Raw genomic sequence first — 24,195 nt, forward strand, 5'->3', positions numbered from 1 at the left:
GAGTTTAGCATGTGTCAATCTTACTCTAAATAGCCCACGAAAGGCTTTGGGAATTTAATAACAGACTGGACCACTGGATTCCACACACATAAAACAGATTCAAATTATACAGTGAAGTATTTAAGAACTGAACAGACCTGTAACCAAAACCCACAAAAGGTGTACTGAAACTTGCAGCCTTAACCTGACTGAATCACAGGCTTGTTTCAAAAATAAAGTCAAAATTATCATTAGAGTTTAAAGAAGACTCAGAATCTCATAGCATGATATTTAAAATATCTAGGATATGATTTAAAGCTATTTAGAGAATGAAGAACCAGGAAAACCACAACTTGCAAGAAGAGAATAGAAATCAGGCAAAGCCCTGAGGTAACATAGATGCTGGAATTATCAAAGTCTTAAAAACAGCTATTATAACTATATTAGTTTTTCATTGCTGCTATAACCAATTACCAGAAATTTAGTGGCCTTAACAATGCAAATTTATTATGTTAGACTTCTGGAGGCCAGAATTCCAAAATGGATCTCACTGGGCTAAAATCAAGGTATTAGCAAGGCTGCTTTTTCTCCTGGAAGCTCTAGGAGAGAATCTGTTTTCCTTGACTTCTCCATCTTCAGAACAACGTGGAGCAACACTGGGCTAAATCTTTTTCACACTGCTGTCCCTTTGATTCTTCCTTTTCTGCCTCTGTCTTCTACTTTGAAAGACTCTTATAATTACATTGGAGTCACCTGTATAATTTAAGATAATCTTCCCCATCTCAAGTCAGCTAATTAGCAAGCAGAATTTACACCTTCAGTCTTAGTTCTCTTTTGCCATATAACTTAACATATTCACAGGTTTTGGAGAAGAGGACATCAATATCTTATCCTTGTTCTTCAATAGGTAAAGTTTTCTTTCCTGTAAAGCTTCTATGATAATTTTATGCTTTGTCTTTGATTTTTCTGAAATTTGATATGACATGCCTAGATGTAGATTGGTATTTTTCCTGCTTGGTGCCCTCTGAGCTTCCTGGATCTATGGGTTGGTATCTGTTATTAATTTTGGAAAAATTTCAGTCATTATTTCTTTTTTTTATTTTTTATATTTTTTATTGCATTTTAGGTTTTGGGGTACATGTGAAGAACTTGCAAGATTGTTGCATAGGTACACACATGGCAGTGTGGTTTGCTGCCTTCCGTCCCCTCAACTGTATCTGTCATTTCTCCCCATGCTATCTCTTCCCACCTCCCCACCCCCCGCCCCTCCCCCATTTCCCCCCAACGGACCCCAGTGTGTAGTGCTCCCCTCCCTGTGTCCATGTGTTCTCATTGTTCAACACCCGCCTATGAGTGAGAATATGCGGTGTTTGATTTTCTGCTCTTGTGTCAGTTTGCTGAGAATGATGGTTTCCAGGTTCATCCATGTCCCTACAAAGGACGTGAACTCATCGTTTTTGATGGCTGCGTAATATTCCATGGTGTATATGTACCACATTTTCCCTATCCAGTCTATCATCGTTGGGCATTTGGGTTGGTTCCAGGTCTTTACTATTGTAAACAGTGCTGCAATGAACATTAGTGTGCACGTGTCCTTATAGTAGAATGATTTATAATCCTTTGGATATATACCCAGTAATGGGATTGCTGGGTCAAATGGGATTTCTATTTTTAGGTCCTTGAGGAATCGCCACACTGTCTTCCACAATGGTTGAATTAATTTACATTCCCACCAACAGTGTAAAAGTGTTCCTATTTCTCCACATCCTCTCCAGCATCTGTTGTTTCCCGATTTTTTAATGATCGCCATTCTAACTGGTGTGAGATGGTATCTCAATGTGGTTTTGATTTGCATTTCTCTAATGACCAGTGATGATGAGCATTTTTTCATATGTTTGTTGGCCTCCTGTATGTCTTCTTTTGTAAAGTATCTGTTCATATCCTTCGCCCATTTTTGAATGGGCTTGTTTGTTTTTTTCTTGTAGATCTGTTTTAGTTCTTTGTAAATTCTGGATATCAGCCCCTTGTCAGATGGGTAGACTGCAAACATTTTTTCCCATTCTGTTGGTTGCCGATTCACTCTACTGACTGTTTCTTTTGCCGTACAGAAGCTGTGGAGTTTGATTATGTCCCATTTGTCTATTTTGGCTTTTGTTGCCATTGCTTTTGGCGTTTTGGTCATGAAGTCCTTGCCTACACCTATGTCCTGAATGGTTTTGCCTAGATTTTCTTCTAGGGTTTTTATGGTGTTAGGTCTGATGTTTAAGTCTTTAATCCATCTGGAGTTAATTTTGGTGTAAGGTGTCAGGAAGGGGTCCTGTTTCTGCTTTCTGCACATGGCTAGCCAGTTTTCCCAACACCATTTATTAAACAGGGAATCTTTTCCCCATTGCTTGTTTTTGTCAGGTTTGTCGAAGATCAGATGGTTGTGGGTACGTTGTATTTCCTCTGAGGCCTCTGTTCTGTTCCATTGATCTATATCTCTGTTTTGGTACCAGTACCATGCTGTTTTGATTACTGTAGCCTTGTAGTATAGTTTGAAGTCCGGTAGTGTGATGCCTCCTGCTTTGTTCTTTTTGCTTAGAATTGACTTGGCTATGCGGGCTCTCTTTTGGTTCCATATGAGGTTTAAGGTGTTTTTTTCCAGTTCTGTGAAGAAGGTCATTGGTAGCTTGACGGGAATAGCATTGAATCTGTAAATTACTTTGGGCAGTATGGCCATTTTCACGATGTTGATTCTTCCTAACCATGAACATGGAATGTTTCTCCATCTGTTTGTGTCTTCTCTTATTTCGTTGAGCAATGGCTTGTAGTTCTCCTTGAAGAGGTCCTTTTCATTCCTTGTTAGTTGTATTCCTCGGTATTTGATTCTCTTCCTAGCAATTGTGAATGGCAGTTCGTTCTTGATTTGGCTCTCTTTAAGTCTGTTACTGGTGTATAGGAATGCTAGTGATTTTTGCACGTTGATTTTGTATCCTGAGACTTTGCTGAAGTTGTTTATCAGTTTCAGGAGATTTTGGGCTGAGATGATGGGGTCTTCTAGATATACAATCATGTCATCTGCAAATAGAGACAATTTGATTTCCTCCTTTCCAATTTGGATACCCTTTATTTCTTTTTCTTGCCTGATTGGTCTGGCTAGAACTTCCAGTACTATATTGAATAGGAGTGGTGAGAGAGGGCATCCTTGTCTAGTGCCAGATTTCAAAGGGAATGCTTCCAGTTTTTGCCCATTCAGTATGATATTAGCTGTTGGTTTGTCGTAAATAGCTTTTATTGTTTTGAGATACGTTCCGTCAATACCTAGTTTATTGAGGGTTTTTAGCATAAAGGGCTGTTGAATTTTGTCAAAAGCCTTCTCTGCATCAATTGAGAGAATCATGTGGTTTTTGTCTTTGGTTTTGTTTATGTGGTGAATTATGTTTACGGACTTGTGTATGTTGAACCAGCCTTGCATCCCTGGGATGAATCCTACTTGATCATGGTGGATGAGCTTTTTGATATGCTGCTGCAATCGGTTTGCCAGTATTTTATTGAAGATTTTTGCATCTATGTTCATCATGGATATTGGCCTGAAATTTTCTTTTCTTGTTGAGTCTCTGCCAGGTTTTGGTATCAGGATGATGTTTGTCTCATAAAATGATTTGGGAAGGATTCCCTCTTTTAGGATTGTCTGGAATAGTTTCAGAAGGAATGGCATCAGCTCCTCTTTGTATGTCTGGTAGAATTCGGCTGTGAACCCATCTGGGTCTGGGCTTTTTTTGGGTGGTAGGCTTTTTATTGCTGCCTTGACTTCAGACCTTGTTATTGGTCTATTCAGGGTTTCAGCTTCTTCCGGGTTCAGGCTTGGGACGATGCAGGTGTTCAGGAATTTATCCATTTCTTCCAGGTTTACTAGTTTATGCGCATAGAGTTGTTTGTAACAATCTCTGATGATGGTTTGGATTTCTGTGGAATCTGTGGTGATATCCCCTTTATCGTTTTTTATTGCATCAATTTGGTTATTCTCTCTTTTCTTTTTTATTAATCTGGCTAGTGGTCTATTTTGTTGATCTTTTCGAAAAACCAGCTCCTGGATTTATTGATTTTTTGAAGAGTTTTTTTGTGTCTCTATTTCCTTCAGCTCTGCTCTGATCTTAGTTATTTCCTGTCTTCTGCTAGGTTTTGAGATTTTTTGATCTTGCTCCTCTAGCTCTTTCAATTTTGATGATAGGGTGTCAATTTTAGATCTCTCCTTTCTTCTCATGTGGGCACTCATTGCTATATATTTTCCTCTAGAGACTGCTTTAAATGTGTCCCAGAGATTCTGGTATGTTGTGTCTTCGTTCTCATTGGTTTCAAAGAACATCTTTATTTCTGCCTTCATTTCATTGTTTATCCAGTCAACATTCAAGAGCAAGTTGTTCAGTTTCCATGAAGCTGTGCAGTTCTGAGTTAGTTTCTGCATTCTGAGTTCTAACTCAATTGCACTGTGGTCTGAGAGACTTTCTGTTATGATTTCCGTTCTTTTGCATTTGCTGAGGAGTGATTTATTGCCAATTATGTGGTCAGTTTTAGAGTAGGTGTGATGTGGTGCTGAGAAGAATGTATATTCTGTGGATTTGTGGTGGAGAGTTCTGTAAATGTCTATTAGGTTTGCTTGTTCCAGGTCTGAGTTCAGGTCCTGGATATCCTTGTTGATATTCTGTCTGTTTGATCTGTCTAATATTGACAATGGGGTGTTAAAGTCTCCCACTATTATTGTGTGGGAGTCTAAGTCTCTTTGTAAGTCATTAAGAACTTGCCTTATGTATCTGGGTGCTCCTGTATTGGGTGCATATATATTTAGGATAGTTAGCTCTTCTTGTTGCCGTGATCCTTTTACCATTAGGTAATGTCCTTCTTTGTCTCTTTTGATCTTTGTTGCTTTAAAGTCTATTTTATCAGAGATGAGAATTGCAACTCCTGCGTTTTTTTGCTCTCCATTTCCTTGGTAGATCTTCCTCCATCCCTTTATTTTGAGCCTCTGTGTATCCTTGCATGTAAGATGGGTTTCCTGGATACAGCACACTGATGGGTTTTGGCTTTTTATCCAATTTGCCAGTCTGTGTTCTTTGATTGGGGCATTTAGTCCATTGACATTTAGGGATAGTATTGTTATGTGTGAATTTGATACTGTCATTTTGATGCTACGTGACTGTTTTGTTGGTTAGTTGATGCAGCTTCTTGATTGTGTTGATGCTCTTTTACCATTTGGTGTGTTTTTGGAGTGGCTGGTACTGGTTGTTCATTTATATGTGTAGAACCTCTTTCAGGAGTTCTTGTAGAGCAGGTTTGGTGGTGATGAAATCTCTGAGTGCTTGCTTGTTCACAAAGGATTTTATTTTTCCTTCACTTATGAAGCTTAGTTTGGCTGGATAGGAGATTCTGGGTTGAAAGTTCTTTTCTTTAAGGATGTTGAATATTGGCCCCCAATCTCTTCTGGATCGTAGGGTTTCTGCTGAGAGATCTGCTGTGAGTCTAATGGGCTTCCCTTTGTGGGTAACCCGACCTTTCTCTCTGGCTGCCCTTAGCATTTTCTCTTTCATTTCAACCCTGGTGAATCTGACGATTATGTGCCTTGGGGTTGCTCTTCTTCAGGAATATCTTTGTGGTGTTCTCTGTATTTCCTGTATTTGAATATTGGTCTGCTTTGCTAGGTTGGGGAAGTTTTCCTGGATAATATCCTGAAGAGTATTTTCCAGCTTGGATTCATTCTCTTCATCACATTCAGGTACACCTATCAGACGTAGATTAGGTCTTTTCACATAGTCCCACATTTCTTGAAGATTTTGTTCATTCCTTTTTGTGCTTTTTTCTCTGTTCTTGCCTTCTCTCTTTATTTCATTGAGTTGGTCTTCGACCTCTGATATCCTTTCTTCTGCTTGGTCAATTCGGCTGTTGAAGCTTGTGCATGCTTCACGAAGTTCTCGTGTTGTGTTTTTCAGCTCCATCAATTCACTCATATTTCTCTCTATGCTGTCCATTCTCGTTAGTATTTCATCCAATCTTTTTTCAAGGTTCCCAGTTTCTTTGCGTTGGGTTAGAACATGTTCTTTTAGCTCTTTGTAGTTTCTTACTACCCACCTTCTGAAGTCGGATTCTGTCATTTCATCACCCTCCTTCTCCATCCGGTCTGGTTCCCTTGCTGGTGAGGAGTTGTGATCCCTTTTAGGAGGAGAGGTGTTCTGGTTTTGGGAGTTTTCATCCTTTTTGCACTGGTTTCTTCCCATTTTTGTGGGTTTATCCACCTGTTGTCTTTGTAGTTACTGTCTTTCAGATTGGGTCTCTGAGTGAGCTTCTAGTTCATGGATGCTGAAGTTACTTTTTCTTTTTCTTTTTTTTTTTAAGCTTTCCTTCTAACAGTCTGGCCCCTCTGCTGTAGGACTGCTGAGGTCCTCTCCGGGCCCTGCTTGCCTGGGGATCACCTGCAGCAGCTGCAGAACAGTAAGGGTTGCTACCAGTTTCCTCTTCCGCTATCTTTGTCCCAGAAGGATGCTCGCCTACTGTCAGTCCATTCTCTCCTTTATGAGGTGAGTCTTTGCATCTATGGGGGTCAGGGAGCTACTTGAGGAGACAGTCTATCTTTTACTGGGGCTTAAGTCCTGAGTTGTGAGCTCCGTTGTTCATTCAGACCTGCTGGGCAGGTACGTTTAGGTCTGCTGCAGCTGAACTCATGAAGCACTTTTTGTTCCCAGGTGCTCTGTCCCTGGGAGTTGGAGCTTTATGAGTTTCCGTTGCACTACTGCCTTTTTTGATTTTTCTTTCAGGTCTGACCCTCCCAGCTAGCAGCACGCCTAGGCACTGCCTGCCCGCAGAGGCTTTGCTGAGCTGCTGTGGGCTCCGCCCAGCTGCCCTGTGCTCTTCCCTGCAGTCCTGTTTATATGGGCATAGTTAGAACTGTCTGGGCAACGGTGGCCCCGCCTCTGTTATGGCGGACTCTCTCTGTTGTGGCAGGTTGCCTCAGCAATGGCGGGTTGCCTCAGCAATGGTGGCCTGCCTCTGTAGCGGTGGAGAGTCTCAGTAATGGCGGAAGCCCCCCCACTGAGCCAGACCATCCCGGGTTCAGCTGTGCTTGGTTTGAAGGGCTCAACCCAGAGGGTTTCCAATTACTGTTTTTGTTTTCGTTGTTTTTGGGGGTGGAGGGGTGGGACCAACCAAGCCTGATCACCTGGCTCCCTGACTCAGAGTCTCTTTTTGTATTTTTTAAGTTGAACGACCCCACGTTCCAGTCGCTTGTTGAAAAGGCCCCGGGATCTCCCGTGCTGCGACTCACTGAGTCAGCTCAAACAGTGGAGCCGGCTCCTGGCGGATTTTTTGCCTAGGAATCTCCTGGCCTGGCTCACTATTTCAGATGAATGGGCAACTCTGCCATCTCAGGGCTCCAATCGCCGGCTAAGAGGGCTCCCAGACCAGTGGCTTTTGTAGGGAGATCCACCACAACAGGGCGTGGTCACAGCAGCCACGCGGGGGCCGAAACAGCTGCATTGGCTGGGACTGCGGCGCTGGCGACCCCTCTGCCTGGGTATCTCCTGGTCTGTGGGCAATAAAAATTCGTCTGGAAATGCGGCGTCCACTCACCCTCTGCACTTTCACTGGGAGCTGAAGTCCTGAGCTGTTCTTAGGCGGCCATCTTCCCAGCATTCTCCATTATTTCTTTAAATATTTTTTTCTGTTCCTTTCTCTTTATTCTCCTTTTGGTATTTCCCATTATGTGTATTTATACCTTTTGTATTTGTCCCGCAGTTCTTGGATATTCTGTTCTTTTTTTCATGCTTTTTCTCTTGTTTTTAGTTTGGGACATTTCTATTGACATACCCTCAAGCTCTCTTATTTTTTACATGACTACGTTCAGTCTATTCATGAGTTCATCAAAGGTGTTCTTTATTCTGATACAGTGATTTTGATTTCTAGCATTTTGTTTTGATTGTTTCTTAGAGTTGCCATGTCTCTACATACATTACCCATCTGTTTCTCTTGTATATATTTTTTGTTAGCGCCCTAAGTATTAATGCCTCAATCATAGTTATTTTAAATTCTTGGCCTGATAATTTCAAAATCTCTGCTATAATTAAGTTTGGTTCCGATGCTTGCATTGTCCCTTTAGATGGCACTTATTTTTCTTCTGCGTGCCTTGTAACTTTTATTGAAATCTGGACATGATGTAGTTGGTAAACTGGAGCTGAGCTTTTATGTTTATGTGGTTAGGAGTTAGACCATGTTTACTGTTTACTGTAGATATTGCGTCAGAGGCTACAATTTCCTCCAGCGCCCATGTTTATGTTTCTCCTAGAGACTTCATCCTTGGGTGTTTCTAGGAACCACTTTTTAAATAGAATTCGAGGCTTGCAGTGCTTTTCAATATAATCCTCTTTTCTATACAGGATTCCTATTGAATTGATTGTAAGATGTGCAGGAGGGGAAGCATTCTGTAGTACTGTGATTTAGTCTCACTATTTTAGTGAGCTTGTGCCCTAAGATTGTGACCTTCATAAGTGTTTGTCAGCTTCCTGTTTTCCTATACCCACATCAATACTTAGGTAAAATAAGAAAGCCAGTGGGGAGCTGGGTTTAGGTATTTTTCTTACTCCAGGTTGATCAGGTTTTGGTAAAACCCAACTTGATTAGGCTCTGGTAACATAGTTCCCTTTGTTCTCCTTATTAAGGAAAACAGAGAGTTCTGAGACATTTAAAAATGGTGGCATCCGAACTAAAAAAAAAGAACAAAGAGCAAACAGTTATTAAACTGGTAGATTTAAATCAAAGCATATTAATAAGAACACTAAATATAAATAGTCCAAACACATTAATGATAAAACAGTGACTGTCAGAATATATAAAAAAGAAATCAAGCTGTGCACAGTGGCTCATGTCAGTAATCCTAGCACTTTGGGAGGCTGAGGCTGGCAGATTGCTTGAACTCAGGAGTTTAAGACCCACCTGGACAACATGGTGAAATCCCAGCTGTATAAAAAACACAAAAAATAGCCAAGTGCTGGTGGCTCACACTACCTGGGAGGCTGAGATGGGTGGATCACCTAAGCCTGGGAGGTCAAGGATCCAGTGAACCCTGATCACGCCACTGCAATTCAGCCTAGGTGACAGAGTGAGACTCCATATAAAAAAAAGAAAAAGAAAAGAAATCAACCATAAGCTAGCATCCATCTTAAATATAAAGATATAGGTGTATTAGAAGTAAAATGACAAAAATAGATATACCATGCAAATCTTAAGCAAAATAATGCTTGTATGAATTTATTAATATCAGACAAAATAGATTTCAGAACCAGGAAAATTACCAAGAACAAATGAGATCATTATGTAATGATAAAGGTGATGATTCACCTAAAATACATAACAACCAATACATGTGTGTACATCTAATAGCAGAGCTGCAAAATATTGGAAGAAAAGCATATGTAAATAAAAAGAAACGAAAATTCAGAATCATAGTCAACATTAACATTGTTTTGAGTAATTGATAAAACATGTAGAGAGAAAGTCAGTTTAGTGGGTTGAATGATGGCCCCCTAAAAATTTGTCTACCTGAAACCCCTGAATATGACCTACAGTAGTCCTCCTTAAATCTACTGAATATATGTTCCAAGACCCCAGTGCATGCCTGAAACCGTAGACAGTTCCAAACCCTATATGGTGTAAATGCTGTTTTTTCTTATACATATATATCTATGATAAAGTTTAATTTATAAATTAGCAACAGTAAGAGATTAACAAAAATAACTAAAATAGAACAATTGTAACAGCATACTGTAATAAAAGTTATATAAATGCAGTTTCTCTCTCTCTTTCTCTCTCTTAAAATATTTTATTGTACTGTACGCATCTATTTTTGGACCATGTTCGACCATGGGTAACTAAAACCATGGATAAGGAAGTGCCACTATATTTAGAAAAAGACTCTTTGATGATGTAAATAAGTTAAAGGGCTCAAGATGTGATCATCCTGGATTAAGGGGGATCCTAAATCCTTCTAAGAGAAGAAGAGGGGAAAATAAACACAGTGGGGAAGGTTACATAAAAATTGAGGCAGAGATTGAAGTAAAATATCTCCAAACCAAGGAATACCAAGGATTACTGGAAACCACTAGAAGTTAGGAGAAACGTATAGAATATATTCTTCCTCAAAGCCTCCATAAGGAACCCACCCTGTTGACACCTTGATCTCAGACTTCTGTCCTCCAGAACCAATAAATTTATGTTGCTTTAAGTCACTAAATTTGTGATGATTTGTGATGTCAGCCCCATGAAACTAATATGGTCAGCAAAAATATAGAAGAACTAGAGAACACAACCCTCCAACTAAATCTGATTGACATTCATAAAACACTTCCTCCAACAACAATGGAATATACATTCTTTCCAAGTGCACATGAAACATATACCACATTGTCCTCTGTTGCCTGCCTTGTTGATATAGAAAATGATAATATGATTTTTAAAAGAAAAGTCAAGTGAGGGGATAACAAAAGGAAAAACTCCAAAACTGAGACATAAAATAATACATATTTATTATATCTAGTTAATTTTTAAGCCAGTGACTCCTAAAGGAAGCCATCGCCTGGCAGGAGAGGAAGTCACACTACATGGAAACCAATTTTGATTATTTGAAACCAGTCATGATGATTCCATAACCAAAAACCAATTAGTATTGATTTTTGATAATTTATCACACTGAAAGATGTGTGATAAGCCATAGTAATTTATATTGAAAAGCAAGCCCTATTGTTTGCTGATAATATATTATTTTCCCTTTCAATATTTCAGTTCTTATCCAGCTTGGAAAACCATATTACCCTGAACCAAGGGAACATCTTCAAAAAACTGTCACGCTCTGAAGCACCATTGTGTCCAGCAGTTTCACCAAAAAAGACTGAACTGAGAATAAAGGAAATCATGGAGAAACTAGACCAGCAGATCCCACCCAGACCATTCACCCATGTGAACACCACTACCAGCGCCACACACAGCACAGCCACCATCCTCAACCCTCGAGACACGTACTGCAGGGGGGACCAGCTGGACATCCTGCTGGAGATGAGGGACCACTTGGGACGCAGGAAGCAATATGGTGGAGATTTCCTGAGGGCCAGGATGTCCTCCCCAATTCTGATGGCAGGTGCTTCTGGAAAAGTGACTGACTTCAACAATGGCACCTACCTGATCAGCTTCACTCTGTTCTGGGAGGGCCAGGTCTCCCTGTCTCTGCTGCTCATCCACCCCAGTGAAGGGGCATCGGCTCTCTGGAGGGCAAGGAACCAAGGCTGTGATAGGGTCATCTTTATTGGCCTGTTTGCCAACAGAACCTCCAGTGTCTTCACTGAATGTGGCCTGACCCTAAACACAAATGCTGAACTGTGCCAGTACATGGATGACAGAGACCAAGAAGGCTTCTACTGTGTGAGGCCTCAACATATGCCCTGTGAGGCTCTGACCCACATGACCACTAGGACGAGAAATATTTCCTATCTTAGCAAGGAAGAATGGAGCCTTTTCCACAGGTAAACAGGCTTTCAAATACAATAATAGATAAAAAGAGGTATCCAACCAAACTCTGCCTAGTAGTTTTGCCTAATCAAGTTTTTGTATCATGTCAGTTTTGTTGACTAAATTATAATTAGGTCCTCCGTGTCAGTTCAGCTTGTAGTGTGTTCACAGGGACCCATACAAGTCACCTCTAGAACTATTTGCTGACAGGTGTATAAGCGCTTAATATAGACCTATAGTTCTCCGTGCTTTGCAATACTTCCAGGTTCAGTAATTTTTTATAGACTTATATTTTCTATAATGTGTTCCATGGAATACAAATCCTATAGCATATTAATAGATGCTGTGCAATAAAAAAAGTGAATGCTATCATTGTTCAGTCCAGCTTTACCCCTTACATCCAGTGAATCATTAAGTTCTATATATTATACCTCCCAGCTAAGTCTTGAACCCAGTCATTTCCATCTACTGCTATTGCCTCTATCCTTGCATAAGCTGTCATCATACCTCAGATCACTGCAACAATCTCTAGAGCTGATTTCTCTGCCCTCAGTCTTGTTTCTTCAAATCCATTCTCCACACTGCACTGAGGCTAATGTTTTCGAAATGCAGTTAAGTCTTTTACTATTTCCTACTTAAAAGCTGCAAGACGATCCCATGGCTCTAAGGGTGAAATTTAAACTCTTTAATATGTTTACAAGGACTTTGCTCCTTTGGCAGCCTCTTGTCTCACCTTTATGCAGCCTTGCTCTCTGTCGGGTCAATGGAACTCCTTTTATTTCACAAATGGAACATGTCCTCTCACCTTTGGCATGTCACAGGCTTTGGTTTGGATATCATTTCCTCCAAGAAACATCCCCCATCCCTGGGTGAAGTGCTAGTCCTATATTCTTCCTTAGCATTTTGTTCTTCCCCAACATAATTCTTATTACATTATTAATTTTCCAATTTCCATTTAATATCCTCTGTTAAGTTGTAAGCTCTGCAGAGCATTAAGTGTTAACTACTTTTCACCATTCATTTATTTTTTTGGTTTTGAGACCAAGTCTCATTCTGTCACCCAAGCTGGAGTGCAGTGGTGCGATCTCAGCTTACTGCAATCTCTGCTTCCTGGGTACTAGCAATTCTCCTGCCTTAGCCTCTTGAGTAGCTGGGATCACAGGCACCTGCCACCATGCCTGGGTAATTTTTGTATCTTTAGTAGAGATGAGGTTTCACCACCTCATCTAGCCTTAGGTTTCACTAAGGCTAGTTCAAGACTAGCCTTGAACTACGGCTAGTTAGTTCAAGGCTAGTCTTGAAATCCTGACCTCAGATGATCTGCCCACCTCAGCCTCCAAAAATGCTGGGATTTTAGGCATAAGCCTTCATGCCCAGCTCATTCTTTTAATTTATAAGTAGTCAGTACCTTCTGCATTCCAGAAACAGCACTAGATATTGGGAATTAAAATTCCAGTAGGATAGAAGGACAAAAAGTAAATAAACAGATTTGTAACAGAAAGTCGTAAGAGTAAGGGTTTCAAATGTGATGATTGATGATATTTTTAAATGGTGATCAGGTAAGGCCTGTTTTGAGCAGCAACCTGAGTGAAGTGAGGGAGTAAGCTGTGTGAATTTTTAGGAAATACCGTTCTCAAGAGAAGAAATAGGACCTGAGGCAAGAGTATGTTGGAATGCTCCAGGAACCATGGTGGGGGTGGAGTGCAGTGAGGCTGGAATGCAGGAAGTGAGGAATAGAGAAGATGAGATAGGTAGGCAGGGCCTTAGAAGTCATCTGTGTCTGTCAGGAAGTCATCGACGGCCAGTATTTTGTCTCACAGGCCTAACACAATGCCTGACACTGAGAAAGTTCTGAATAACTATTTGTTGAATAAAAATATAAGTGAAATAATACAATCTGGAGAAATAATTAAAGTGCTTTCTTTGCAGCAGGACTTCTCAGAAACTTTAATATGTATCCCTTCAAGCAAGACTACAGCATAGGGCATTTCCCAGATTTATTTGGCTACAGACTATGATGATGGTCATTTCAGGGTAACCACCTGAGATGTTTATCACCACCTGGCGGGGGGTTCTGTCCTGCAAACCCTGACTCCATGATGGATGAATAAATACACTCAAACACAGAGTACAGTGAATGAGTGGGCTGGGGAGGTCATCAGTTGCTTTCTGAGGGCAATTGCAGGTACCTAACCCCCCACTAGCTGTTTCTCCTCACATTTATTCAGTATAGATTTAATAACAAGAGTTTCTAAGTCAACATGCTTATGGATAGTTAAAATAGTGGTTTAACAAATGATAAAAGGTTTGGTTCTGGGGCCCAGAGCAAATGGGTAATTTCCCTGGTCAACCTCCCCTCCAGAGGCCCATAGGGCACAAAGTTTACATGAGTAAACAAGCTAGTTGAGTAGAGACTAAGGAATGTGGGGTAAACAGACTTAACTGGGGAAGCTTCTATTATCTCTAATCTTTACCCTATGACCTAATGTTCCAAGGTAAGAACTGGCCACCTTCAGCCTGTTCCATTATTACACGTTATGAAAACCTTTCAGCCTTACAAATGGTTTGAGACTATATCTTATCACTTTCCCTAATATTTCCCTTAATGTTTCGCCAGCCACCCTGAGTGAATTCCAACAACAGACCACTTATTTTATCTATCATTTAAAGAGATTTTCATTCCACAGTTTGGGAACTGCTGATATAGACAGGCTTAATTTTCTTATATGTGTTTAAAAGGGCAAGTTTCCAGGATAGCACAATATCCTGGAAATTCAAGTTCAAATCCAATGTAAGCATTATGATGACACAGAGGGCTGGGTACAACTGGCCCTACCTCACTACAGGCGCTCCCTTTCACTCCTACATCACCTTTACTTCTTTACATTTTCCTGATCAAGGTATGGAAAAATCTCTTTATCCCCTATGGCTCAGCTAAAAGAAGCTGGGATTTTTAAAATAAATGTTTATGAAGCAAAGGAAAAATGATCACAGAAACATAAAGATCTTCCTGTCTTGAAGGTCTCAGAACCATGTCTTAGGTCTAAGGGCGGGGGCCACCAGTGCCTGATTCTATATTCCCTGTTGGCTGCAGCTGGATCCCTTCTGAGGTAGTCCTCAATGAAGCCTGAGTTGGAGGTATTATCCTTGCATAGTTCCTGACTGTGTCTCAGGAAATCCAAAGTCCCTAGTCTGGCAGACAGGCACCTATTTTGGGTCCTAATCATGCTTCTCAAGGGTGTTGTGCTCATGACGGTAATCATGATAGTAACCTGCTTTATTTCCCAATAGATATAAGTACTTCCCAGATCCCCTGCTCTATTCAAGCTATCAAGTTCTTCTCCCCCCACTGCATGGAAAGAGAGATTTCTGACTCCTTACAGTTGATGTAGTGCATATGCAAGGAACAGCTGATTACATATCCAAGAATTCTCATGGACCATTCTATTGCTAAGCTCTAGGGCCCCTTCCTAGACCCAAGCCCAGTTCTTTGACATCTTTCCTGCTCACCAGTACAAGGACTATGCCAGTTTCTGTTTCATTTGCAATACAGTACAGTCGACCCTTGAACAACCCAGGTTTGAACTGCGCAAATCCACTTATATCCAAAGATTTTTCAACCAAATGTGGGTCAAAAATATAATATTCACAGGAGGCAAAAATCTACATATATGGAGAGCTGACTTTCACATACTTGGGTTCTGTGGGGCTGAATGCAGGACTTCAGATTTTCATATGCTGATTTTCGTAGATGCAGCGGGGGTCCTGGAACCAATCTCCCGCATATACTGAGGGATGACTGGAAATACGTTTTCCCACTTCAGTTCTCTCTCCCAACCCCGGCTGTAGAATCAGAAATGTTACTTCCTAAGATATTTATTTCTTCAAATTAAAAAAAAATCTTTTTCTTTTTAAGAGTTTTATGGATAATCATGATAAAAAAAAATAAATGAGGGGTTACCATAGAAGAAGACATCACATAGGTAACACAGTTGTTCACAATTCTGTTAGTTACTATTGTGGTCTAATTAATTATAGACCCCTTTTTAAAATTTAATGCACATACACAATTACAAAAACAGGAGACATTAAAATGAATTTCTTTATACCACGAATACATAGTTTTCATCCTAATTTTAATGTAGCATCAAAGCTTTCTTTGGTAACCAAATTTACAAGGTAGCCAGGTCTCAGTCTCTTTTGTTATCCTCAGCCTTACCTGAGACTGGTGTGGGAGCATAGAGGTTTGGTCAGGCTCCAACTTCTTAGAGACAAATCTTAGTCTTGTGCCAAACATAGGTCTGATGGGATCCTCGGTAATAATAACTGCAATGATTTGTTGAGTATCTACTATATGTCAATGTTTATTTAGATGCCTCCTTTATATTATACCATTAATCCTCTGTAAAAGACTCTGGAATGACTATTATTGAAATTTAGGCATATTAAATAGGCTGGCCAAAGCCACATATCCAGTTGAGTTGCAGAGTCAGAATTGGATTCTCAGTTGGCCTTATTCTAAAATCAGTGGGCCCTAGTACTGTCTCCCATGACTCCACCACCCCACGCAGCGATCACGTCTAGCCACCCTGACCACTCAGTTCTTCAGTTCTCTGGCCTTCTTGATGAAGGGGATATTATCCTCACTTGACTCAAAAACTCATTTCCTGAGACTCAGGAAATTCTTTTCAATCTCAGAAAGTACTTTCTCTATCCCTCTTGAAGGTTTGTGTGGCTCTGGCTCTGAAGGGGCATACCTCCCCCCAGATGGATTTCATTCTGATAGAATGAATTCTGTTTGGCCAGACATAGTCACCATAGTCATTGGGACTGATACCTTGAGGTGAAGCTCACTGTGCTGAGCACTTGAAATATTATAGTGAATAATATTGACTTGATTCCTATCTGAGGGAGATAATAGACTATGAAAAATGGACTCCTGGGAACTCATGAAGGTGAAGAGTAGATCAAGATGAATCTGGTGACGTAGACAGCTTCATCCTTCGTCGGATAGGAGGTTTTTATGGTAGTTAGGGAGGTTTTCCTGTAGGTTGATGACAGAAAGTCATGGAAACATTTTACATAGGGGAAATAAAACAGGTAGCATGGAGGGTCTATTTAGGTGGGATAAACCAAAAGGGCAGAATGATAGTATTGTGATAATCTAGGACAGGGTTCTCAAAGTAATGTCCCTGAACCACTGACTTTGGGTTTGCCCAAGAGCTTGTTATTATAGAAGTCCAAATTCTTGAGAATTTGCCCCAGAACTATTGAATCAGAAATTCTGGGGGTGAGTGTCAGCAATTGGAGTTGTAATAAGTACTGCAGGTAATTCTGATGAACGCTGAAGTTTGAGAAGCACTGGCCTAGGAAAACGTTGATGAGGGCCTGAATTACTACAGATGGAAAAGGTAGAGAGGATGGTTTGTGGCAGAGAGCCATTTAGAAGGTAAAATTAAAAGGATAGATAGATAGATAGATAGATAGATAGATAGATACAGATAGCTATTAGATAGATTTAATAGATTGCATATGGAGGGTGGGTGACTTTCTCTGGATCTCTAGATTACCTGCCAATAGCAGAGGAAGAGCTTTCCAGAATCCTGACCCACTTATTTCCCCAGGATATCTTAAATATATCAAAATAATGGGTAAAAGGCATTTGGACAAGAGTGGTTTAACCCATCTAAACCAGTGATTCTTCCTTTATTATCTGGGTAGATATTAAGCTAATTTATTTTTCCATTTCTTGCAGGTCCAACATAGGAGTTGAAATGATGAAGAACTTTACCCCCATTGAAGTCGTACCATGTAACAGTAAGTCTGGAGTGTTGTTGCCTGCCATGATCACAATTTATTCACTTTAAGGACATGCTTACTTAGAGATATTTATTCCATATTAAGCATTTGATCTCTCATTTCCTGGGACAAATTATATCAACCACCTTGGGTTTTAGAGAAGGGATTTTATTCTTGAAAATTATTTTCATGTCAATTTAAACCAATTTTCACCCCAAGTCAGATATAAAAGGCTAGGGAAACCATTAATTTCAGTGGCACCTTCTCAAAATGTACAGGCTATTTGTATTTAAATTTGAGATCTATTCCTCCAGAGCCAATGATCAGGTACTGTTGCTATGTGAAAAATGTCTCAGATGAGCTGCAAGATTCAGAGTTAGGACATTTCTTTGGTGGTTTCTAATTTCTCATTTAGCCAAGCCATCTTACTTAAAGTTCTGTGAACTAGAAATTTCTGTGAATTTTTTTCTCAGTTTAATAACATGAACTTTAATTGTCAACACAAAACCATTTCATTCACAGATGTGATGTTTCTGCTACACTGGAAATAAAGTGAATTTCAAAATTAAAGTAAAGCAAAGGACTTCCATTATAATAATCAATGGAGTATACATTTACTCATTACCCCTTTTTCATGCATTCAGCAAATGTTTACCGAGGACCTACTGTATACAAAGAACTTTGCTAGATTCTGTGGGAAACATAAATACAAATAAATCATGAACCCAGATTTAAAGCTCACAATCTATGAAGAAGACAGATTCCTTCTCTGCTAGGGCAACTGTCATTCACACTCAACTTTTACACCGAAGGAAGTTCTTAGACTCTTGAGACAACTTGAATGCTCATAACACCTCTTTTGTTTCCCTCTTGCCTGGACAGTAATTTCTGGTAAAGCCAGGTAGTTTCTTGGAAGATAGTACCAGACTGTAATTTTTGAAGCCAATTACAAATCTGATGTAATTCAGTATGAATAAATATAAATTCCTAAATGTATATGCCGTACCCCAACAATGCAGGTAGATGACAAAGAAGATGTGCATATTAAGTGGTGAATATAAAAGTGGCCTCAGAAACTTGCCTGGGGGAAAACTCAATTGGAGTCAGTAAATACAGTTTAGGCTATTTGAATAGAGGAGTGTTCAGAAGAGGTCACAGTCCTACTCTTTTCTGTGTTAGTCAACTCACAGTGAGAATATTACATTCAATTCTAGACACAACAATTAAGATTTGAGGATTTAAAAAAAATTATTAGCCAGAGAAGATGATTCTGGGACACACAAAATAAACAATGTGTGACACTCATTTCATAAACACGTTCAAGCTTCTTTTCCTGGATATGTAGTTTGAGGAAGATGAGATTTACAGTTCAGGGAGGCCAATGTCATTGGCGTAGTATTTGTCAGGGCCACTGTGCCCTGCTATTTCACGGTCACACATTGCCTCCTGACTCTGGCTGGCTGTTCCACAGCAGAGTGGCTCTGGGGACAAGGTGGAGCCCAGGGAGACATTGCAAATGCATGAGTCAACTGATCCCCACTCCAAGGAAAACTATTCAGTGACAACTTTTAATTCATCCTTTTAACATGATCTTATTAAATAAATATTTGTGGAAGAGAGGAGGGCAAAATAGAGCTGAAGAGAAAGGTGGAGGAAAAAGAGAAAAACGAAGGCAAGAATGAGGAATATGTTTCCAAAATGATCTGTGGTAATAAAAATTACTTACTCTGGAAATTTGTATTTCCAGAGAGCGAGAACATAAAAAAGAACTGCCAGATTGGAATGAAGACTCCTTTCCCCAGTGGTTATACTTTGAAAAAAATGTGGATTACAGCATTTTGTAAACAGATCAAGTTCAATGAAACAAAAAATATAAATGACTGCTTGGAAAGAAAACTTATTTATCTTATGGGAGATTCAACACTGCGTCAGTGGATTTACTACTTACAAAAAGCTGTGAAAAGTATGTATTTAATTTGTATTTTGAAATAATATTTTACTTTTGAAGGTTTTGAAATAATAATTAGAATTATTTGCTTTTCTTTTCTAATATTTATTTTATTATTTTATTTAATTTGCCAAACTTTTGACTTCAGGCTTTTATTAAAAATTTAATTTTTATCTTTTCATTCACAAGTGTTAATATTTTTCTTCCTCATCATAAAAATTTCAAGATTTTGTTAAGATTGTAATGCACCTGGTAAAATTATCCACCCTATATAGGCAGCAATGAATTGTAGTTAGAAGTGATCTTGGTTCAATTTTATACGTGTTGTGTGCAGTTTAAAGTTATATCATTTTCCTTTTGTTAAAAGATTTATTGATTTGTCTTCCATCAGCCTTAAAATATTTTGATCATCACGGAGCTGGGATCTTTAAGACACATGTTCTTCTGGATGTTGAAAGACATATTTTGATTCAGTGGAAAAAACATGGACATCCATTTGTTACCAAAAAGCTATTCTCAGTGAAAGATGAAAACTATATCCCGCGGGAAATTGACCGGGTAGCAGGAGACAAAAACACGGCCATTGTCATTACCCTCGGCCAGCACTTCAGACCCTTTCCCATCAACATTTTCATCCGTAGGGCCATCAATATTCAAAAGGCCATTGAACGTCTATTCTTGCGAAGCCCAGAGACCAAGGTGATACTTAAAACTGAAAACACCAGAGAGTTACATCAAAATGCAGAGATGTTTAGTGACTTCCATGGCTATATTCAGAATCTTATCATAAGAGATATTTTTGTGGATCTTAATGTGGGCATTATTGATGCCTGGGACATGACAATTGCATATTGCACTAATAATGCCCATCCACCTGATTACGTGATTCAGAATCAGATTGGCATGTTCTTAAACTACATTTGTTAGAGGAAAAATATAAAAATAGCACTAGCCACTTTCTATAGATGATCTTACATATATAGCAAAGATAGTTTAATGCAATACAAGTTTTGAGGAAACTAAATTTGAAAAAGTTTTATTATAGTTAAATATATATAGCATAAAATTTACCATTTAAGCCATTTTATTATTTTATTATATTGTATTTTTGAGATGGAGTTTCAATCTTGTTGCCAAGACTGGAGGGCAATGACATGATCTCGACTCACTGTAGCCTCTGCCTCCCAGGTTCAAGTGATTCTCCTGCCTCAGCCTCCCAGGTAGCTGGGATTACTAGCTCCTGCCACCATGCCTGGCTAATTTTTGTATTTTTTAGTAGAGATGGGTTTCACTATGTTGGCCAGGCTGGTCTTGAACTTCTGACCTCAGGTGATCTGCCCGCCTCAGCCTCCCACAGTGCTGGGATTACAGGTGTGAGCCACTGTGCCTTATTTTAAGTTTTCGAGACAGTCTCACTCTATCACCAAGACTGGAGTGCAGTGGCGTGATCTCAGCTCACTGCAATCTCTACCTCCCAGGTTCAAGCGATTCTCCTGACTCAGCCTCCCATGTAGTTGGGATCACTGGCGTGCACCACTACACCCAGCTATAAACAATTTTTAAGTGTATAATTCAGTGGTATTAAGTTATTTACAGTGTTGTGAAACCATCATCATGATCCATCTCTGGCACATTTTTAACATTCCAAAAATAAACTTGGAACCCATTAAACAATAACTCCCCATTCACTCCTGTCCTTGGCCTATGGCAACCACCATTGTATTTTCTGTCCAGAATTTCCATATTAGGTAACTCATATAAATCAGAACATGCAGTATTTGTCCGTTTCTGTCTGGCTAATTTCACTTAGCATAATGTTTTTAAGGTTCATCTATGTTGTAGCATTTGTCAGAATTTTCCTTCATTTTTAAGGCTGAATAATATTTCATTATATGTATGTACTGCATTTTGTTTATCCATTCATTTGTTGATTGACACTTGGGTTGTTTCCCCCTTTTGGCTACTGTAAATATGCTACTAGGAAGAGGAAATCAAATGTAAAGCCATGTCTCCAATGCTGAGCATGATGACTGAATAGCAAATGATCATCATCCATAATTTGAAAATATGTGCAGCCCAGAAATGCATAGATTCAAGTTTAGAGAAAATGTCATGTATATAGGAAAACTTAGTAGGACCATAATAGCAGTCTTCTTGCTTAGGAAAATTATTTGGAATTTAGTAACCATTTGTTCTCTAGATTCCTGTAAAAATCATGGATCACAATCCAAAACCCACAGGCTCATTGAGAGAAACCAACTTAGCATTATGTTAATGTACAGACCCCAGAACCCCGGTTCTTAGACATCCTGAAATATGATGTGGGACCCCCTCCAGAGAGCCTCAAATGACAAATTTTGTCTTTAAATCTTTCTCTCATTATAAAGATACACACTCTTTCTATTAATATACTCTAGTTCTCAAGAGTATATTAGGGAATATTGTTATTAAGGATAATTCCCCTGTTAGGACTGTGTTTCTTAGTTAGAGAAAGTGAAATTAAAATGCTGTAACACCAGTAGAAAGTCTGGGTCATACAGCTTAGCACTAGACTCCTTAGCATGTTAGAAATTTCTTCCTTGTATCAAGTTACTTATTAATTCTAATTCCTCCTTTAGGAAACTTTCAAAGTAAATTTAATTATTATTCCAAACATTTTACTGTTAATTGCTTAAATGAACCACCATTTTCCCACCATGACCACCTCAAATTCCTTCAACCTAGTTCTGATATAATATAGCTACTAGTTTTCTTACTTTACTTTTCACACACACTGAAAGTTGCCTATACAACTCTACAACTCACTCTGCAATGCGTCGTCTATCCGATTTCTCACCTCAACAAATTGAATGCTTCAATTTAAATGTGATAAATCAGCCCCTATGAAAGAGGGTCTGTTATTTCTCTTGTTCTAGAATTGCAATGTACAACACAATAGCCATTAGTTGCATATGGCTATTTAAATCTAAATTCAATTAAATGAAAAAATTAGTTTCTCAGTTGCACTATTCATATTTCAAGTGTTCAATAGCCACTTGGAGCTAGTGATACTGTACAGATAGCATAATATTTGCTTGCATTTTTCTCTAGAGAGTATTTTATGTTTTGTCATTATAATTGGTTGTATGTTTAAAAGTAAATTCCATGATAAATTATAATTTTTTATGGTGAGTAAAAAAAAAAATCACCAAATGTTGGTAAGTGGCAAGTCCCTGACTTTTTTTTTTGTTTTTTGTTTTTGTACTTTCGGTTCTGGGGTACATGTGCAGATAATGCAGGATTGTTGCATAGGTACACACATGGCAATGTGGTTTGCTGCCTCCATCCCCCTGTCACCTACATCTGGCATTGCTCCCCATGTTATCCCTCCCTGACCTCCTGACACCCCCCACTGTCCCTCCCTTGGTCCTCCCAAACAGATCCCAGTTTGTGATGTTCCTCTCCCTGAGTCCACATGTTCTCATTGTTCAACACCCACCTATGAGTGAGAACATGTGGTGTTTGATTTTCTGTTCTTGTGTCAGTTTGCTGAGAATTATGGTTTCCAGATTCATCCATGTCCCTACAAAGGACATGAACTCATCATTTTTTTATGGCTGCATAGTATTCCATGGTGTATATGTGCCATATTTTCCTTGTCCAATCTATCGTTGATGGGCATTTGGGTTGGTTCCAGGTCTTTGCTATTGTAAACAGTGCTGCAATGAACATAAGTGTGCACGTGTTTTTATAATAGAACGATTTATAATCCTTTGGGTATATACCCAGTAATGGGATTGCTGGACCAAATGGAATTTCTATTTCTAGGTCCTTGAGGAATCACCACACTGCGTTCCACAATGGTTGAACTAATTTACACTCCCACCAACAGTGTAAGAGTGTTCCTATTTCTCCACACCCTCTCCAGCATCTGTTGTCTCCAGATATTTTAATGATTGCCATTCTAACTGGTGGGAGGTGATATCTCAATGTAGTTTTGATTTGCATTTCTCTAATAGTGATGATGAGCATTTTTTCATGTTTGTTGCCCACATTTCTTCTTTTGAAAAGTGTCTGTTCATATCCTTCACTTACTTTTGGATGGGTTTGTTTGTTTTTTTCTTGTAAATCTATTTTAGTTCTTTGTAGATTCTGGATATTAGTCCTTTGTCAGATGGGTAGATTGTAAAACTTTTTCCCATTCTGTTGGTTGCTGGTTCACGCTAATGATTGTTTCTTTTGCTGTACAGAAGCTCTGGAGTTTAATTAGGTCCCATTTATCTAATTTGGCTTTCGTTGCTAATGCTTTTGGTGTTTTAGTCATGAAGTCCTTGCCTATGCCTATGTCCTGAATGGTTTGCCTAGGTTTTCTTCTAGGGTTTTTATGGTATTAGGTCTTATGTTTAAGTCTTTAATCCCTCTGGACCCCTTCCTGACACCTTACACCAAAATCCCTGACTTTTAAGCCATTTACTTGTTGTTTGTTTTTAAAAGAAATCTTGGTATCTAAATGTTTCATAATGTTTTGGCTTAAAGTGATAGCTTCAGGTTATTGCATATATTGACTATATTGCTAATATATAAGACATGAGCAAGCCATTTGAAATCATAGAAACATTCTCTATTGGTAGTTTCAGACATCTTTCAAAAACCCATTTATAGTGTTGAACAATGAGAACATATGGACACAGGGAGGGGAGCACTACACACTGGGGTCCGTTGGGGGGAAATGGGGGAGGGGCGGGGGGTGGGGAGGTGCGAAGAGATAGCATGGGGAGAAATGACAGATACAGGTGAGGGGACGGAAGGCAGCAAACCACACTGCTATGAGTGTACCTATGCAACAATCTTGCATGTTCATCACATGTACCCCAAAACCTAAAATGCAAAAAAAAAAAAAAACCATTTATGCACAATGGAATGAAACAAAACTAGAAATCAATAGCAGAAGGAAAATAGCAAAATTC

General features: G+C 39.3%; 1 protein-coding gene and 1 long non-coding RNA gene across 5 annotated transcripts in view; one reads left to right on the top strand and one right to left on the bottom strand.

Moving 5' to 3' along the window:
• Window positions 1–20,666, top strand: part of LOC101043064 (NXPE family member 2) — a 125,046-nt gene extending 104,380 nt beyond the window's left edge. For all 4 annotated transcript variants that reach the window (XM_074400627.1, XM_074400628.1, XM_074400629.1 and 1 more), the window contains 4 exons: window positions 10,783–11,516; window positions 17,258–17,319; window positions 19,049–19,264; window positions 19,641–20,666. In XM_074400627.1, coding sequence (XP_074256728.1) covers window positions 10,783–11,516; window positions 17,258–17,319; window positions 19,049–19,264; window positions 19,641–20,176 — 1,548 coding nt within the window. In that variant the 3' untranslated portion in view covers window positions 20,177–20,666. The remainder of the gene's footprint in view (window positions 1–10,782; window positions 11,517–17,257; window positions 17,320–19,048; window positions 19,265–19,640) is intronic.
• On the bottom strand, window positions 7,225–12,129 carry LOC141584834 (uncharacterized). Its single transcript, XR_012518042.1, has 3 exons — window positions 12,010–12,129; window positions 11,176–11,258; window positions 7,225–8,707 (listed from the first exon to the last, which is right to left on the bottom strand). It is a non-coding gene; the product is annotated as an uncharacterized LOC141584834 (long non-coding RNA).
• Window positions 20,667–24,195: the final 3,529 nt, after the last annotated feature.

This window comes from Saimiri boliviensis, chromosome 6 (assembly GCF_048565385.1).
Source record: "Saimiri boliviensis isolate mSaiBol1 chromosome 6, mSaiBol1.pri, whole genome shotgun sequence".
NCBI lineage: Eukaryota > Metazoa > Chordata > Mammalia > Primates > Cebidae > Saimiri > Saimiri boliviensis.